Source organism: Ictidomys tridecemlineatus, chromosome 2 (assembly GCF_052094955.1).
Source record: "Ictidomys tridecemlineatus isolate mIctTri1 chromosome 2, mIctTri1.hap1, whole genome shotgun sequence".
Classification (NCBI taxonomy): Eukaryota; Metazoa; Chordata; class Mammalia; order Rodentia; family Sciuridae; genus Ictidomys; species Ictidomys tridecemlineatus.
In genome coordinates this window covers 208,674,491-208,693,735 of record NC_135478.1, presented here as the reverse complement: position 1 = coordinate 208,693,735, position 19,245 = coordinate 208,674,491, and the positions used below count along the sequence as shown (strand labels likewise).

The window sequence follows — 19,245 nt, the reverse complement described above, 5'->3', positions numbered from 1 at the left end:
CAAGCTTTATTTAAAAAAATATTCTTTTATACCTTCAAAAGATAAATAATAACACAAATGTTTATTAAAGACTTGGTAAGCAGTAAATCATTTCAAACCCATAAAGACATGCTAAAGAAACTATTTTGTAACGTTAAATTTTTAGAAACAAATTTCCATAAGCTTCAAATCTCATAAGGCAATCAATAAAAATAATGTAAATATTAAAGCAGGGTGCTTACGGTTTGGATGAGAAGTGCCTCCCAAAAGCTCATATCTTGAGGCAATGCAAGAAGGTTCAGAGGAGAAGTAATTGGGTTGTGAAAGTTTTAGTCCATTTAGTAAATTAACTGAGTGGTAACTGAAGGCAGATGGGATGTGGCTGGAGGAGGGAGGGCATGGAGGGCATAGCTTTGGGGTATATATTTGTGTCTGCCAAGTGTAGATTGCTCTTTCCCTGCTTCTTTAACGTCATGTAGGCTGCTTCCCTCTATCACACCCTTCTGCAGTGATGTTCCACCTCACCTTGAGCCTTTAGGAATGGAGCCTACTCTCTGTGGATTAAGACCTCTGAAATCAGGAGTCCCCAAATAAACTTTTTCTCCTAAAATTATTCTGGTCAGATCTTTTAGTAACAGCAGTGAGAATGCTGACTAAAACACAGGGTAAAGACTTTTTAATACACTGCTTTCAATGCCTTGTTTTTTTTGTTTTTGTTTTTTGTTTTGCTTTGTTTTTTAGAGAGAGAAAGAGACAAAGAGAGAGAGAGAGAGAGAGAGAGAGAGAGAGAGAGAGAGAGAGAGAGAGAGAATTTTTTAATATTTATTTTTCAGTTTTCGGTGGACACAACACCTTTTATTTTTATTTTATGTGGTGTTGAGGATCGAACCCAGCACTCAGCGCATGCCAGGCGAGCGCATTACCGCTTGAGCCACATCCCCAGCCCATTACCTTGTTTTAATGTAAAAAAGTTTCTAAACATTTCAGGATCTAAAAACAAATAAAAAGCTAATACTTCTTACCCCAAATAAATGTACAATGTTCTCTATATTTCTAACTCTTAAAAGTTTTAGTATATTTACTTATAGATACTTTATGATTTGGTAAAAAAAAAAAAACCTTATGTTCTCTATAGAAACAATAATGACAATCCATCTATAAAAATAAAACAACACCCATTATCCTGCTTTGAAAATCTCAGAAACAAATATTAAAATGAATTTGAAGATGCCTGTGAATCATATGATTTTTTAAAATTACATATATGTTTCAGGACAAAGTCACTGTTAATATTTTGGAGAGCCTATTTTTGACAAAAATCTAAAGCAGGAAATCAGAAGAGTCTGATGAAAGTAAAAATATTCAAAAGAAATTAAAATATCATTTAGGATAAAACACACTAAGAAAAAGTTGCTAACAGTTTTGAAACTACTTAACTAATGTCTCTGGATGAAATATCACCTCATTTTTTTCTATGAGTATAACTATACTAAATAAATATATTTTATAAAGTTCTCACTGGACAGTATATTCTTTACCCCAACAGATATTCTTGTAAAAAAATATATGAGGACGCTTTTAACAAAAGGAAAATAAAATGTTTAAGGGTCATCTAGGATCAAAATAAAACAAAAACAGACTAAATTACTTCCATCAACTTTCATTTATCACCAAAACAAAGACTGCATTCTAAGAAAATAACTTAAAATATATTCACAGGTAAAAACTTACGGAGCATAAAATTCTTTTTGTTATCTAAAAAAGTTTTTTTTTTAATTGAAACAGATTTTTAAAATATTATTCATTTCACCAGTTTGTTCAATTCTGAAAAAATATATGTGAATTATATCAGTTCATAATACATAATCAACATTGGGAAAATGAACTTGTAATAATTTACTAGGATAGTAAACCATAGTGGTACAGATTTTGGTACCTGACTACCAGAGTTCAAATCTTAGTCCTGTCACTGATTAGCTATGCTGTCTTAGGCAAATTATTTAATTGTTCTCATTCATTTAATGGGGACAACTAAAGAAGGTAGGTTTGAGAATTAAAGTCATAGACTTTAAGAGAATCGATGGTACATTATAAAGATCTCATAGTAAAGATCTCTACATCATTAACTGATGTAGTGTTTGGAACTGTATTTGGAAGAAAACTAACAAGACTTTTTAAAATGCACAAAATGGGAAATATAGCACTAAAGAAGGAACAACACACAAGAGAATAAAAAAATAATCTATCTTTAAAGAGGTGACTGTGAAAATGAATTTTAAGTAATGACATTAAAAAGGAAGCAGCTGGCAAAGAAAAATGACATAAACATAGGCAAGAAGGCATGGGTTGGCAGGAATTATGGAAAGTACCATGTTTCAGGAGGCTGTCTGGCAGTCAGGTACCAGGGATAAAAAGAGTTTGCATTGGGGCTGGGGATGTGGCTCAAGTGGTAATGTGCTCGCCTGGCATGCGCGGGGCGCTGGGTTCGATCCTCAGCACTACATAAAAATAAAATAAAGATGTTCCGTCCACTGAAAACTGAAAAATAAATGTTAAAAAAAGTTTCTCTCTCTCTCTCTCTCAATCTCCCTCCCTCCCTCCCTCCTCTCTCCTCTCTCTTAAAAAAAAAAGAGTTTGCATTATCAGCACTTCTGAGAATAAACAGCACCTTAAAGGAAAAGAAACATGGAAAAGAAACATGGAGCTATCCTGGAACACAGCCCTAGTTCATGACTCAGAAGAAGCTCCTTAAAATACCTAGGAAAAACTCACATCTATTCAAAGATTAATAATAATAAAAAAGAACCAACCCAGGGTTTATACCAAGATATAAAAAGGAAAAGAAAGGAATTTTTAAAAAGTGCCAAATGAATATGAGCCAAAAGAAAAATGTAGTCATTCAATTGATGAAAATCTCCAAATACTTTCCCATTAACATAAAAAAGTTAAACAGCTCTCCTTATAACATAGCACAGAACAGAAACAGTTGCAAGCAAAGGTAAGAACAACTGAAAAGATAAGAGTAAGATAACAAAAGAAATAAAACATGAATTATCAGAGTTGCAAAAAAAAAATAGAAAATATCAGAGAAATAAAATCAAAGTGTTAGGAGGAGAAAAGATGCTAATAATAGTGATGTAAATACAATAAAAGATTTGGGGAAGAATGTGTAGTTCAAAAGAATAACTAAGAAAAATAAAAGAAATGCAAGAGAGCAAAGGCAACACAGACTTAACTGAAAGAAAACCAAACTATGCAATAATGAAAAGGCTACCACATAGTAGGTTAACACTATCAATGCAGACAGTTTGCTAATATAATTAAACAATAATCTAAAACAAACACGAAGTATTAAAACAGCCTGAGGAAAAGAGAAATTATATTCAAAGAAAATTACAGCATACTTCTCATCAGCAATAATGGAAGCCACGTAACAGGAGAATGATATTCAAATGTATTTGAAGAAAACAACTGCCATCCTAAAATTCTACATCCAGCAAAATATCCTTTCAGAAAAGAGACAAATATTTCAGACAAAAATAGCCGACCTTGGGGCTAGGGTTGTGGCTCAGCAGTAGAGCACTCGCCTTGCATGTGAGAGATCCTGGGTTCGATCCTCAGCACCACATAAAAATAAATAAACAAAATAAAGATATTGTGTCAATGTATAACTAAAAACAGCCAACCTTAGTTAGAAAACATTTTTAAGGATGTGCTTAAGGCAGAAAGAATACAATCCTAGATATAATATGGATCAAATATGTAAATGGTTAAGAAGAAAAAAATCAGTACATATTTGGGTTAAACTAGTGAACACTAACTGTATAAAATAATAATAGTAATATTTTACAGGGTCTACAAATGTGGAGTCAAAATCAATGATAATAACAGAGCATATGAATTAGGAAGGTGAGTTCCACTAAAACTTAAAGTCCACTAAGTCCTTGTATGGGAAGAGAGAAAAGGTATTGACCAATTTTATTAAGTTAATGAGGTATATTTGTTATAATTTCTAGACCAACCATACAAAAAAATATAAATGGAACACATTACAGCAAAGCAAATAGAAGGAAAAAAATGAAAAGTTTACAAAGCGAAAACGCAAGAGACCACAACCCAAAAGACAGATATGACAAAGTTTACAAAGTCAAACTGTAAGTTTGAATCCATTTATTTATCAGAAATTCAATCACATAAATGAAATGTAAAATATTCAAATCAAAAGAAGACAGTCAACACTGGATATTTTAAAAATCCAACTAAATTTATAGAAGCTACTCTTTTAAAAGAAGTATATAGAAAATTTGAAAATAAAATACTGAAAAAGATGTCATGCAAACACTCAATGAAAGTGGATGTTTTAATATGACAATTTATACTTTAAGACAAAAATATTACTAGAAATAAAAAATAATAAAAAAAATTTAACTGAGCTGGGTACAGCTGTAATCCTAGCAGCTTGAGAGGCTGAGGCAGGAGGATCACAAGTTCAAAGCCAGCCTCAGCAACTTAAGGAGACTCAGCAACTTAGTGAGACACTGTCGCAAAATAAAACAGGCTGGAGATGCTGCTCAGTTGTTAAGCATCTTTGGGTTTAATACCTGGTGCAAAAAAAAGATTTAATTGAAAATAATTTAAAATCTGTGTGTAACTAAACAATGGCATAAAATATATGAAGCAAAAACTGTGCAGAACTTTAAGGAGATATAAAAATCTACAATTACAGTGAAAAGTGTAAACACATTTTTCTCAATAGCTGAGAATCCAACAGATAATTATTATTGACAAAGATGTGTGCAATGTGATTTAGCAACCTTGACTAACTATATTTTATATATATATATATATATATATATATATATATATATATAAAAGAGAGAGCGAGAGAGAGAATACTACCCCCAACAACAGAAGAATTTACATGTTGTTCAAGTGTGTGTGTGTGTGTGTGTGTGTGTGTGTGTGTGTATTGAACAAACTAAGCCATAGAACAAGTTTTATCAAACTTCAAAGAACTGAAATCATATTCAGAATGTATACTCTAACCATCATGCAATTTTGCTAGAAATCGGTTACAAATAACCAGAAAACATTTATGTATTTGCTAGTTTCCAAATACATAAATGTTTTCTGGTTATTTTTTTACTGATAAAAAAATACATTTTTTTTATTTTAGTGGAAGGAGACAGTCATCATTATACAAAATTCATGTATGAAGATGTGAATTTGGTGTCAACATACCTTATATACAAAAAGAGATTTGATAAATTGTGGTATAAAGGTGTATTAAGAATTGCGATGCAAAAAAATTATAAATGTAATGCACTCCTCTATTGTGATGTATGTAAGAAATAATAAAAAATAAATAAAATAATTAAAAAATACATTTTTATATAATTATGGCTCATAGAAAACTCACTTCATTTCATAATGAAAATAATGAACTGGACAAAAATGGAAATACTCCACTGTACAACCAAAAAATAAGCAGAGGGAATTTTATATCCTTAAATGCATACAATTGGGTTATGAGAGCCTTAATCCAATCAGTGAGTTAATTCCCCCAATGAGGATTAACTGAGTTAATTAACTAAAGGCAAGCAGGGTGTGGCTGGAAGTAGTAGGTCATTGAGGTCATGCATCTTGGGTATATATTTTGTATTCGGTGAGTGAACTCTCTCTGTCAGCTTCTTGGTGGCCATATGGTGACCAGCTTTACTCTGCCAAACCCTTCCATCATGATGTTCAGCCTCACCTCAAGCTCCAAGGAATGGAACAGGCTATTTATGGACTGAGACCTCGGAAAACTGTAAGCCCCTCAAATAAACTTTTCTTCCTCTAAAATTGTTCTTTTTCAGGTCTTTTGGTCACAACAGCAAAAAAGCTGATTAAAACAATGCCCGAAGAAAGAAATAAACAACAGTAAACAGCTTAAATCAAGGGACATAGAAAATAACAGAAAGGATCAACAAACCATAAGTTGGTTTTCTCAAAATTAGACTACTGGATTTGAGAAACTTCTGAGTAATGGGGAAGGAGATCATAAATAGCCAATATAAACAACAAACATAAATAGCCAATATAAACAACAAAAAAGGGGCATCCCAGGAATTCCTGCAAATATTAAACAGATAACAGGGGATGAGTGTACTTCAATGCCCACAAGTCTATAATTTTAAATCAAATAGATAATTTCCTTAAAAATATAATTTTAAAGCTACCAAAAAAGTTTGATTATTCTTACAATGTTTAAAAAAATTAAATTGGTTAAAAACTACTGCCACCAAGTAAACTTCAAGCACAGACTGCTTCTACCAAGTATTTCATTTCTATCAAGTATATAAGAATGAAATCTTAACACATTAGGAAGAAACCAGGACCCATTATGTGAAATTAAGATAACACTAATATTAAACCTGAAAGGAACATAAGAATGCAAAAAAAGTCGGGGGAAATAGTTGGAAGAATGCTAAGAAAATATTAATCAATCTACATCCAAGATACACCATAAAAAAATACATGACAAAGCTAGCACATCTGAGCAATGCAAAGTATGCTTAACACTAGAAAATCAAAGTAGGGAGTAAAAATCACATCATAAAAGTAGAGAAAAAAATGATAAGACAATATTCATTTATAACAAAAACTCTTAGCAATCTAGACATCTAACATAGAGATTTCAAAAAACTCCAAATCAAAAATTATATTTTACAATGAAATGATGAAAGCATTTCATTTGAGATCATGAACTATATAAGGATATATACTATCATTATCTTCCTCAATCTTCTATTAGATAACTTAGCTCAAAGATTAAATACAAGAGGGAAAGGCTGGCAAGAAAGAAAAAAAAATTACGCCTAAGTATTTTTTACTGAAATGAAAAATGAAACATAGCATAACCAAATTTGTGAGACGACAACTAAAGTAGTGCTAAGGAGAAAATGTTTAACAATAAATGCCTCCTTTACAAAAAAAAAAAAAAAGAAAGAAAGAAAAAGAAAAAGATCTCAAATCAATGGCTTTGGCTTTCAAGAAAAAAGAAAAAGAAAAAAAAATTAATAAAGAGCAGAAATCAAATAAAATAAAGAGCCATTTTCTTAACATAAAATGAGAAGACTTCTAGACAGACTTCTGATGTGATATAAAGACATCAAGAGGAAAATAATAAAATATTATGTGCAATTTTAAGTCAGAAATGAACATATTCCTCAAAAGACATAAACTACTAATACTCTCTTAAGATGAAACAATGAAAATAGCAATTCTTCTATTAACAACATTGTTTGTAGTTAAAAACCTCATCACTATGTGTTAAGTTCAGGCCATTTGCCTTCTCTGAATTCTACCACGTTACTACTCATTCTACATAAATATTTTCAGAAAATTGAAAAGGAAATAATTCTCATTTTATTCTTGAAGGCACCAGACCAAGACATGAACATTATAACAAAATTGTAGGCCAGTCTACAAAATACTCAGATATACATAAAAATGCCCAATAAATTTTTTTCAAAAGAAAAATCTAACACTATATAAAAATTAGAGTAAGACACCATTACTAAGTAAGTTTTTTTTCCCCATAGGAATGTTGGATTAAAAACTGAAAATCAACCAATATAATCAATATATTAACAAATGTCAAAACCAAATCCTTTCATTATCATCTCAAAAATTGCAGGAAAAGCAGCTGATAGAATGAAACCACTCATGATAAAGATTCTAGCTAAGTAGGAGCAGAAATTTCCTCAATCTAAAAAAAAAGGAAGGACTGGGGATGTGGCTCAAGCGGTAGCGCGCTTGCCTGGCATGCGTGCGGACCGTGTTCGATCCTCAGCACCATATACAAAGATGTTGTGTCTGCCGAAAACTAAAAAATAAATATTAAAAAATTCTCTCTCTCTTTAAAAAATAAAATAAAAACAATTTAAAATGGCAGCTATAAAACACCTTATAACTAACATTATATTTATATATATTTAATGACTGTTTTATAAAGCAAAGACATCTACTCTCACCATTCTATTCAATATTCTACTGGTTCTAGCCAGTGTAGGAAGACAAGAAAACCAAATAAAATGCATCAAGATTGGACAAGACAATGAGGCTGGGGTTGTGGCTCAGTGGCAGAGCACTTGCCTAGTACATGTGAAGCACTGGGTTCAATCCTCAGCACCACATAAAAATCAATAAATAAAATAGAGATATCATGTCTATCTACACTAAAAAAATATTTTTAAAAAAGATTAGACAAGACAATTTAAAGGTGTTTTTAAAAGCAGATGACATGACTGAAAACTATGGGATCTACAAAAGCAGCTAGTAAAACTTAAGTCATAAATTTAAGGAGGCTGTACACTAGAAAAGCAATATACAAAAATCTATTGTATTCTATATTATAACTGGCAATTAACAATTAACAATTTTAAAAGTACTATTTTTAATAGTAACAGAAAATACAAAATTCTCTGCAACATATTTGACAATCATGTGCAAGACCAAGAAACTAAAAATTAAGACATTCCTGAGATAAGTTTTAAAAAGAACTAATTAATGAAGAATATGTATCACATTCATAAACACGGTGATAAACTTTGCTAAGATTTCAACTTTTGCCAAATTGATCTCTACATTTATTGCAAGCAAAACAAAACTCTAACAGGCTTTTGTTTTTTGGTAGAAAATGACAAGCAGATTCTAAAATTCTTATGAAAATTCAGCCTAGAATAGCCAAAATACATATGAAATAGAATAAAGTTAGAAGACTAACTACTTGATTATAAGATTTATGAAGCTATAGTAATCTAGACAGTATAAACTGATGAAACATACTTGATTTTCATATGATTTCTTAAAAATCTTACTGGGTCCCATATTCAAAAATTAAGTCAAACTGAATCATATAATTAATTATAAATCTGAAACCATAATACTTCTGGAAGAAAACAAAGGTCTTTGTGACTTTGGGTTAGATAAGAATTTCTTAGGTCCAGTATCAAAGGTATGATGCGTAAACAACACAGTAGATAAATTAAGCTCCATCAAAATTTAAAAATTTCTTTTTTTAATATTTATTTTTTAGTTATAGGTGGACACAATATTGATATTTTATTTTTATGTGGTGATGAGGATAGAACCCCGTGCCTCATACATGGTAGGCGAGCGTTCTACCTCTGAGCCACAACCCCAGCCCCCAAATTTAAACATTTCTGATGTTCAAAAGACACAGAGGCTAAAAAATCAAGCCAAGACTGAGAGAATATATTTTCAAGTCCCATATGTATTTTATAAAGGGCTTGTAGCCAAAAACTATAAAGAATTCTTAATATGCAATCATAGGAAGACAAATAACTGAATAAAAAAATGGACAAAAGATCTGAGCAGGAAGTTCACCAAAGAAGACACCAAGGTATAAAATTACCAAATGAAAAAATGAGAAACATCACTGTAATTAGGGAAATGCAAATTAAAATCACAAGATCCCAATACACGTCTATCATAATGGCTAACACTTGACTGACTTTCGAAATACTGGCAAGGATGTAGAGCAGCTGGAACTCTCATACACTACTGCTATAAATATAAAACAGTACAACATTGAAGAATTGGTAGTTTCTTAAAAACTAAAATGTATACATACCATATGACACAGACATTCCATTCCTAAGTAACTACCCAGAAAAGCAAAAGAATATTTCCACAAAAAGATCTATACGCAGGCTGGGATTGTGGCTCAGTGGTAGAATGCTCATCTAGCATGCATGAGGCACGGGGTTCAATTCTCAGCACCACATAAAAATAAAATAAAGATATTGTGTCCACCTAAAACTAAAAAATAAATATTTTTCCTTTAAAAAAAAGATCTGTATATAAGTGTTCATAGCAATCTTACTTATAATAGCCCCAAACTGTAACCAACCCAAATGTCTATCAACAAATGAATGCATAAGCCAACTATGGTATATCCACACTGTGGATTATTACTCAGCAATAAAAAGAAAGAAATATTGATGCATACAACAATATAGATGAAATTCAAAATAACTGCAATTGAAAAAGTCAGACAAAAAGAGTGTTATACAGTAGGACTGATTTATAAAGAAATGAAAACTAATCCACAGTTACTTAAAGCAAATCAGCAGTTGCCAGGGAAGGGAATGGCAGCATTGAGAAAGAGGGCTGAATTACAAAAGGGCATGAGAAAAATTGGAGAGTGGTGACCATTACTATGAGTATGGTTATGGTGTCACGTGTGTGTGTGTGTATGTCAAAATTTATTAATTTATACAATTTAAATATGTACAGTTCACAATGTCAATTATATCTCAGTAAAGCTCTGTAAAGTTAAATATAACTTCATCTATTTTTTTTTAACATAGGCAGTCAAACTCTTCTGTAAGAATTTTAAACAGTAAGAAAAGGAAGGTCTATGGTCTCTAAAAGCAAACTTATCTATTTAAATAAGATAAGCTACACAAAGGGAGTTTGTGTAAAACTTTCCTGTTTCTAGGTGATTATTTATGCCCATCATCAATAAATTTTAGATTGTCAGAAGTAGTAGCAGTCATTGGTTCAAGAGTCTTCTCTATTGAAGTTAAATATAAATACAGAGATATAAGCCAACAGAATAAAAAAATAAATAAGCCAGGAGCTGGAGCTGTGGCTCAGTGGTAGAGTGTTTACCCAGCATGTGTGAGGCCCTGGGTTCGATTCTCAGCCCACGTATAAATAAATAAAAGATCCATTGACAAAAAAAATATATATTTTTAAAAAGTAAGCCTGATACTTTTAAAAATATTAACCATACTTGAAGATCACGTAAATTAATATACTGAAAGTAGTTTTTTCCCCCTTCTATTATAAGAAGCTTTACAAAAGATGCTTTTGATTCACTAGACCTTTCTACTTAGTAGGCAAGAACTTCTTGTCCTTCTTTGTTGTTTTTAGATGAGCACGAGCCAAAAAACTGCACTGTTTACTACCTTATTTGTCCAACAAATCATCGTCAGTGAGGTTAGCAGCAAACTGAACAACCTTGGGAAGAGTGTTTATTAATGAACAGTGTTCCTAGCTGATTGGGGAAAGCCCACTGCAGTATAAAAATACGATTTGGCTCTAAGTTTCAAAACTAGAGTTATTATCAATTTTCCTAAACTTCCTACATTAAGTATTTGTAGTACTCTAAGATGCATATGCTTTTAACAGTTTTTCTTATCTGAGTATCCTATCAAAGAGACACCTTTAAAAGGTTAACTATATTAGCTGGATGTGGTGGTACATGCCTGTAATCCCAACAACTCATCCCAGAGTCTGAGGTAGGAGGATGGAAAGTTTAAGGCCAGTCTCAACAACTTAGACCATAAGCAACTTAATAATAATAATGATGACTGGGGATGTAGCTCAGTAGTAAAGTGGCCCTGGGTTCAATCCCCAGCACCAAAAAACAAAAAGGGTAACTATATTTATATTACATAAAGTTACCCATGGGTTGCTTTATTTTCCCTTAACAAAATGATAGCAAATGCCTTAATGATAAAGATTTTAAACAAACCAACTGAAAAAAATAAATCACCTGCTTCATTCATCCTGAGATAAAAAAATACAGAATTCACTCTTAGAAATATTATATATACTTTCACTGGCAGCATTTTAATGGTTTGGTAGAAAATTATTACATATATACTCTTTGCTTACACTACAAAGTATATCCTATTTCAAAAGTACCAATCATTTATTTTTAAACATCGATCAGCATTAATTTAAAAAGGCAATAATAACAATGTGTAAGGCTCCCTAACAAGATTTTATACATAATATTATATTATTATAATGTCTTTTTTTTGGGGGGGGGGTACCAGGGATTGAACTCAGGGGCACTTGACCACTGAGCCACATCTCCAGCCTTACTGTGTATTTTTATTTAGGGACAGGGTCTCACTGAGTTGCTTAGTGACTTGCTTTTGCTGAGGCTGTCTTTGAACTCATGCTCCTCCTGCCTCAGCTCTACAGCCACTAGGATATAATGTCATATTTAACAAATCAGAGCTGTAAGTAATTCATTCTTTTCATTCTTTAAATTTATAAATTAAAAAGTCAGTATTATTCTGATTTCTTTAGTTGTAAAATATTCAACATAATATCTAATAAATATAAATACCTAAAAGTGGATAATAACAATAGCAAGAAGACTAAAACATATAAAAATGAAGCAGTAACATCTGTTATTCTTCTTTCTATAAAATGATACACCAAATTCAATCCTATAAGTTTTATACTGAACACAAGCACCTATTCTGTTCTTTGTCATTATAAAAGTTTCTGGGTTTAAAAAAAAAAAAAAGATGTTCTATCAAGCTTTAAGTATTCAAATGGGTGTCAGTCTCCAAAGCAGTTATTTATTACCTTCGGAGATTATACACATGTTCAAATATTTACATTTTTTTCAAAGTCAGATTAGGCTACATTAAGAAAAATCAGCAATTATTAGCGTTCACACCACACAGACACTATTTTTCAGTCATATTCCTTTGCTCATTATATTGTCTACTAATGATATTTTTTTAATATCCAAGCCCCCTCAAAATTAATTCTTAATATTTTAACAGTAAATACTGGCTAGAATACTGACAAAAATACTTAAAGGAACAGGCCTAGAGTATTGAAGAAAAGTAGCAACAAAAGATGATTAGTAACTTGGCTTATTGCTAGTTAAATAAATGATTTTCCATAATGACAGTTTAAATTTAGGTACTTAAATTTATGTATGTTTCTTTCTGTCTTTTCTTTGAGTCTCATTACATTTTGGACTATTGTACATGAAAGAATTCCTTCATTCACGGAGTTAATAGTCATTATACAGTAAAAAAGCAGGAAAAAATGGGCTGGGGTTGTGGCTCAGTGGCAGAGTGCTTGCCTCGCACATACGAAGCACTGGGTTCGATCCTCAACACCACATAAAAATGAATAAACAAAATAAAATATTGCATCCATCTATAACTAAAAAATAAAATTTTTAAAAAGGCAGGAAAAAAGTATAAGATTAATAAGCATAATGCTATATTCTTTTTGAAAAAGTTCCCTATATACTTGAAATGACCCTAAGAAAAAATTCATACCATTTACAGCTTTTTCAATCAGCTCTTCACAAGCATCGAAATCACCCTTCAACACCAGTTTGTCATGCAGATCTGTTAACATAGGATGTTCCAATGCAATCTTGGTTTTCTTTTGCAGTGATTCAAAAGCCTCTGTATAGTTGTGCTGTCTGAAGTGTTTTAGGCAAAGGCGAATGGCTTCCTGTTCACGGTACTACTAGAACACAAGAGAAAGTATGAAAAGAAGAGATTTGCTTGGTTGTTACTGCAAGAAATAATAAAAAGGGAAAACAAATAATCTAAACTGAATATTTAATATCTCCCAAGCACTGTATTAATCTTATTCATTAGATACCATTATATGCATCTTTCTAGTAGCGAAACTAATGCTTAGCCCATTGTAATAACTTGCCCAAGGACACAAAGTATGTTGCTGAAGGAGAGATTAAATCAGATCTAATTCCAGAGTCTGAATTTTTTAAAAGATGCAAGATATTATGTATTAAAGACCACTTCAAATTATAAAAATTGTAAATCCCATGACATCCACTAACCACAGTACAATGCAGGTCCTGAAAGCACAGACACAATGAAATAATATAAACAAATTATAAGCTTTCTGTTCTCGATTCTTATTGATAAACTACTACTTGAATGACAAGTATTATCAAATGTCGAGGTATTCTAAATTTGTAAATAGGTATGGTATGAAGAGACTAAATTTTATCATTTTCTAAGACTGGGGTACCTGATCATTTAAAGTAGATATTTCAATTAATGAGAACCTAAAAAGTAGGTACTCAATTTATAAAAATTTTCCCCTAACAGGATAAATGCCAAAAATATAAACTCATAAAAAATTTTTGTTTTTTTTAAAATCAACTTCAAGACTATGTCCTGGGATTATGTAAAATTTTCTAAGTATACCATTGTACAATTCAAATAAAACAGAAAACAGAGAACCACAGCATGATAATCAAACAACAATGATTTATTTAAAAAGCATTACCTTTTAATAAAGCAAGAGAATAAAATTTGAAGAGTTAAAACACAAATCAATTTACAATGAGATGACTTCTTGATTAGTAAGTTATTAAACACTCCTTTCAGACTACAATTGCAAAGATTTAACCTTATTGAATAAACAAAGAATTATTCTGTACTCAATTAATTTTATATTAATAGCCTTTTAATTTTGCCTCTAAAAAAAGATTTACCTTTATTTTGTTTATTTATGGTGCTGAGGATCAATCCCAGTGCCTCACATGTTCGAGGCAATGGCTCTGCCACTGAGCCCCAGCCCCAGATTTAGCTTATCTATACAAAAGAATAAAATTATATTAAATAATAACACCTGTTTATTATGTTGACTTTGGGATTCTCAATCATATTCACATCTCAAATTTTCCATCAGGCTATAAAACTAACCCACTAAAAGATATGTTGCATGTGTGAGACATTGAGTTTGATCCTCAACACCACATAAAAATAAAGGTATTCAAAAAAAATAAAAGGAAAAACCACTATGATCAAAGAGTATCAATGTGGTTAAAAACAAAATCCATGGGCCAAATGAGTCTAATAAGGTAACGGGCAGACTGTAGGGCCAGACTATCTGAGTTCATATATTGCCTTGAGTACTTCATAACTGTGTGGGCCAAGGCAAAATATTTAACCTCTCTGTAGTACAGTTCTTCATCTGTAAAATAATGAGCTTACAACAGTACCTATCTCATAGAATGATAACAATCAAGTTATCAGGATGGCTTAGAGGCTGGCAGACTATAAATACTTAATAAATGTTCGCTGATTAATCACTATAATTTTTATTATTATCCTCAATATTTTCAATAATTCACAATGAAGATAGAAATTGACATATTTCACCTTCTGTAGAGGTATGGGATTTTAAAATACAGTCCTACCTTGCTATACCAGTTGAGACAGGGTTGTACTACATCAGGATCATCAATACCACTGAGTTCAACATACCAGATGCTGAAGTTAAAGCTGGGCCCCCAGGACAAGAGTGGAACTTTAAGAGGGAAAGAGGGGAGAAGAAAAAAATTAACATAATTCAAATAAAACTTCAGCAAAACAAAAATCACTATTAAACCTATAACCATTCATTTGACAAAATTTTTCTGAGCATCTTCTATATGCCTAGCACTGTGCTAGGTGCTAAGACTACAATAGCAAAAATAACCATATGAGGTTTCCTTAGTTAATAAAACATTGTAAAATAAACTTAAAATTGTCATATTACCGATTCCAATTAAACACAACTAGTACTAGATAATTTAACAGGTAAAATTTATCAAACCTAGATGCAGCAAATAATTATATTATTTAAGCTATAACAGAGTACAGAAAGACATTACAAGTTCATTTGCCAGTAAATAACCCTAAAAATAAAATCAAAGAAAAAGGATTTTAAAAGAATTTAAGGCCAATATCAGTTATGAATATTTATCCAAATTAAAGGGGCAAAAAAGATGAAAATAATTCTACCAGATTTTCAATATAATCAAATGGATCTCATTCTCGGAATAGAATTGTTCAATAGGAAGTATATTAATGTAATCTGCCACTTTAACAAACTGCTAAAAGAAAAAATGTGCTCAATTACTTTGATATTAACAACAAATTAATAAAATATATGTTCTGTTCACTTTTTTTAGGGGGGGGTTGTACCAGGAATTGAACTCAGGGACACTCAAACACTGAGCCACATCCCCAGCCGTATATTTATATTTTATTTAGAGACAGGTTCTCATTGAGTTGCTTAGTGACTCACTTTTGCTGAGGCTGGCTTTGAACTCCTGATCCTCCTGCCTCAGCCTCCTGAGCCACTGGGATTACAGGCATATACCACCACACCCAGCTTCTGTTCATTATTTTTAAAAATTATTTATACAATAAGGAATAGAAGGCAAGATGACAAGTCTTTACCTAGTTTTTCTGAAAGTGTTACAAACCTTAAAAATGAAACTAATGAGGAAATATTAAATATGCTTACTGAAGTCAAAACAAGACCAAGAGGTCCAACATCCATTGCCCAACACAATATGAAAAGTCTTGGCCAGTGCAATAAGGGGGGAAAATTGTATCATACTAAGAAAAAAAAAAATGCCACTTGATGACATAGCTAACTAAAAAATTCAAATTCAATTGAAATACTGTTTAACGTTTGTATACAAGGTAAATATGCAAAAATTAACTATCCTATAATTAAAATAATCAATTAGAAAATATGGCAAAAAGGGATGGAGAAGTAGTTAGGTGGTAGAGTGCTTGCCTAACATATGAGGTTCTGGCTTCAATTCCTAGTACCACCAAAAACTCCCCAAAAGCCCCTTGTTTGATAGTCCTCTTTATGATAGCAATAATGATAATGATAACAATAAAAAGCTGAAAATATTTCAAAATAAACAACCAAAAATGCTATCTTTATAATAAAAGAGGACATGAATTTTTACTGAAGAACTGAATAAATGAAGGAATATTCTGTATTCCTGGACAGGAAAAGTCAAGGTCATAAACATGTCAATTCTCTCCATTTCAAATTCAGTATAATCTCAATCAAAATCCCAATGGCATATATCCATTTTGGGCCATGTAAATAAACAAGCTAATCTGAAAAGATAACATGAAAATATCCAAAATTATAAAAAATTATATAATACAAGTATAGTACAAAGATACAATCTGATATTAGTCTGGGAAAAGGAAAGCAGATGAGTAAAACAGGAAAAGAAGAGTATCCAACAATCTTGAAGTATTCAGAGGAATTTAACATGATGAAGATAAAATTTCACATCAATAATGACAGAACACAGAAGTTTTTAAAACATGATCCTTGAGCTCTGGGGATCCCTATTACCCTTTCAGGAAGGTCTACATCATCAAAATTCTTTTGTAATGACACTACGTGTTTGTCAGGCTTCTTTTGAAAAAAATAATACTAACACTGCACTAATAGTGCAAAAGCAACGGTGAATAACATTACTGGCACTTGGTACCAAAGTAATGGCACCTAAAAGTATGAGTAGTCCTTGGTACACAACAAATTACACTGTATTTCTCACTACCATCTATACTTAATTAAAAATGAAACCTTAATTAAAGCAAGTTCATTTGGGGTGCTCTTGATGATGCAGTAAAAATTAATGTTATTAAATCCCTAACATTAAGTAAATTAAGTAATCTTTTTGTTATCCTCTGTGTCAAATTGGGAAATACATATAAAGCATTTTTTGAAATATTTTTTAGTTTTAGTTGGATACAATATTGTTAATTAATTAATTTATTTGTATGTGGTGCTGAGGATTGAACCCAGGGCCTTGCCCGTGCCAGATGATCGCTATTCTGCTGAGCCACAACCCCAGCCCTATACAAAGCATTTTTGCTGCATATCAAAGCATAATAGTTATCTTTAGAACTTGGTTACTATTTGAGTTGTGAGCTACAATAATCATTGCTTTTTCACGGTATTCTTATTCTTGAAAGAAAAACTGACAAACAACTTATGATTATTTCAATTTGAGTATTTGCTATATTTACCTGTCATTTCAAGAAAAAACAACAAATGATATCTGCTGTAGAGGATAAAAATTCAAACTTTCAAGAAAAAATTAGAATTTTGGAAAACAAGTATCTATCACTTTGAGTTTGGACTGCTTCTGTAAATTTTTCTGTCTGCAGGTGATATTAATGAACATGATTTTTAAAATACTGTATGAAATGTTACAAAGTTTGAAAGATCAATGAATGGCATTACAAAATGATAAATGGATTAAAAAGTATAGGATAGATCCTATAATTTTATTGTAACAAAATAAGTTCATTGACATGGTTTTGGAGTCAATAATGGAACTACCTATAAAAATCTAACACTTGCCAAGTTTTGATGAAATATTAAAATATTACATCCACAGCATCTCACACCAGGCCTATTGAGTTCCAGGTTCATTGCCTTTTTCAGTATAACAGACTAAATAAGGGGCTAGGACGTACTGGCTCAGATATAATGGAAGGCCATTATTTAAAGGAAGCTCTGAGTGAAGATAGGGATAGGCAGTAGCAACTAACTATGTGGATATATGAAGGACCCCTGGGACATTTAATATAGCTTTCAGTTTCTATGTGCAACCAATAAAAATTTTAACATGTTTTCTATCAAGAAATATTAAATTACTATCATTGTTTTGTTGTTCACTTTTTAATGTGGCACTAACATTTAAACGTATTACCACATCACACAGAAATACCATCAAGTAGTCTGAATGAAAATAAGATTCAAAACTCAAAGCCCCAATAACATAGTTCTCTATATGTAACCAGATACATAACATTAGTTAGAGATTCTGAGGTCCAAGTTTAATAAATTAAAAGAAAGGAAGAAGAGATCTTTCTATTATATCTATTTAAGTCCCAGCAAAACATTCATTAACTAAAACTTTTTTACTTTAAACACTTGTGCTCTAATGAGATGTCCTCTGTACATGCAAAAGTCTTGAAAAAGGGGTTGGGGTTGTGGCTCAGTGGTAACAGCACTTGCCTAGCACATGTGAGGCACTGGGTTAGATCATCAGCACCACATATAAATAAATAAATTAATATATTGTGTCCATCTACAACTAAAAAATTAAAATAACTATTTAAAAAGTCCACAAGACATACTTCTACAAAAAAAAACTGTTCTAATTTTATATACTTTATAAAGAACATAGGGAGGGAGGTAAATTATCAAGCATCTCACCATAAAAAAGTCATATAAGTCATATATTACAGATAAATGAACATATAAATTAATTTTCAACAGATTAAAGGGGTATGGATGAAATGAACAGAATGATGTATGCTCATTTCAAAATTACCAATGATTTTTGGTAGCATTAGCTACCTCAATAATGCATATTAGGTACTACACATAATATATAAGAAATCTAAATGTGCATTGACGCTCCAGCCACATATTTTAGGTTCCCTGATAAATCAAGCCTCTGCTCCCACCTTAAATAAAAAGATAAGATGCTCCTAATATACATCTCAAGATGAGGAGTTTCTAGGGTTCAACCACCAGTTTTTCCTGTAGTACAACCATATACAAAAATGATCAAGATTCATGTTTGTCATCCTTTTTCATAAAATGGGATACATATAGGATGTA

General features: G+C 31.5%; 1 protein-coding gene across 18 annotated transcripts in view; it reads right to left on the bottom strand.

Annotated features, from left to right (window-relative positions):
- Mkln1 (muskelin 1) overlaps positions 1-19,245 on the bottom strand; it is a 302,986-nt gene that overhangs the window by 93,942 nt on the left and 189,799 nt on the right. For 17 of the 18 annotated variants that reach the window (XM_078040552.1, XM_078040549.1, XM_078040543.1 and 14 more), the window contains 2 exons: positions 14,999-15,108; positions 13,095-13,287 (listed from right to left, as the gene is read on the bottom strand). In XM_078040552.1, coding sequence (XP_077896678.1) covers positions 13,095-13,287; positions 14,999-15,108 — 303 coding nt within the window. Of the gene's footprint in view, positions 1-13,094; positions 13,291-14,998; positions 15,109-19,245 lie in introns of those variants that run through there. The other variant, XM_021730375.3, reaches the window with a different exon arrangement.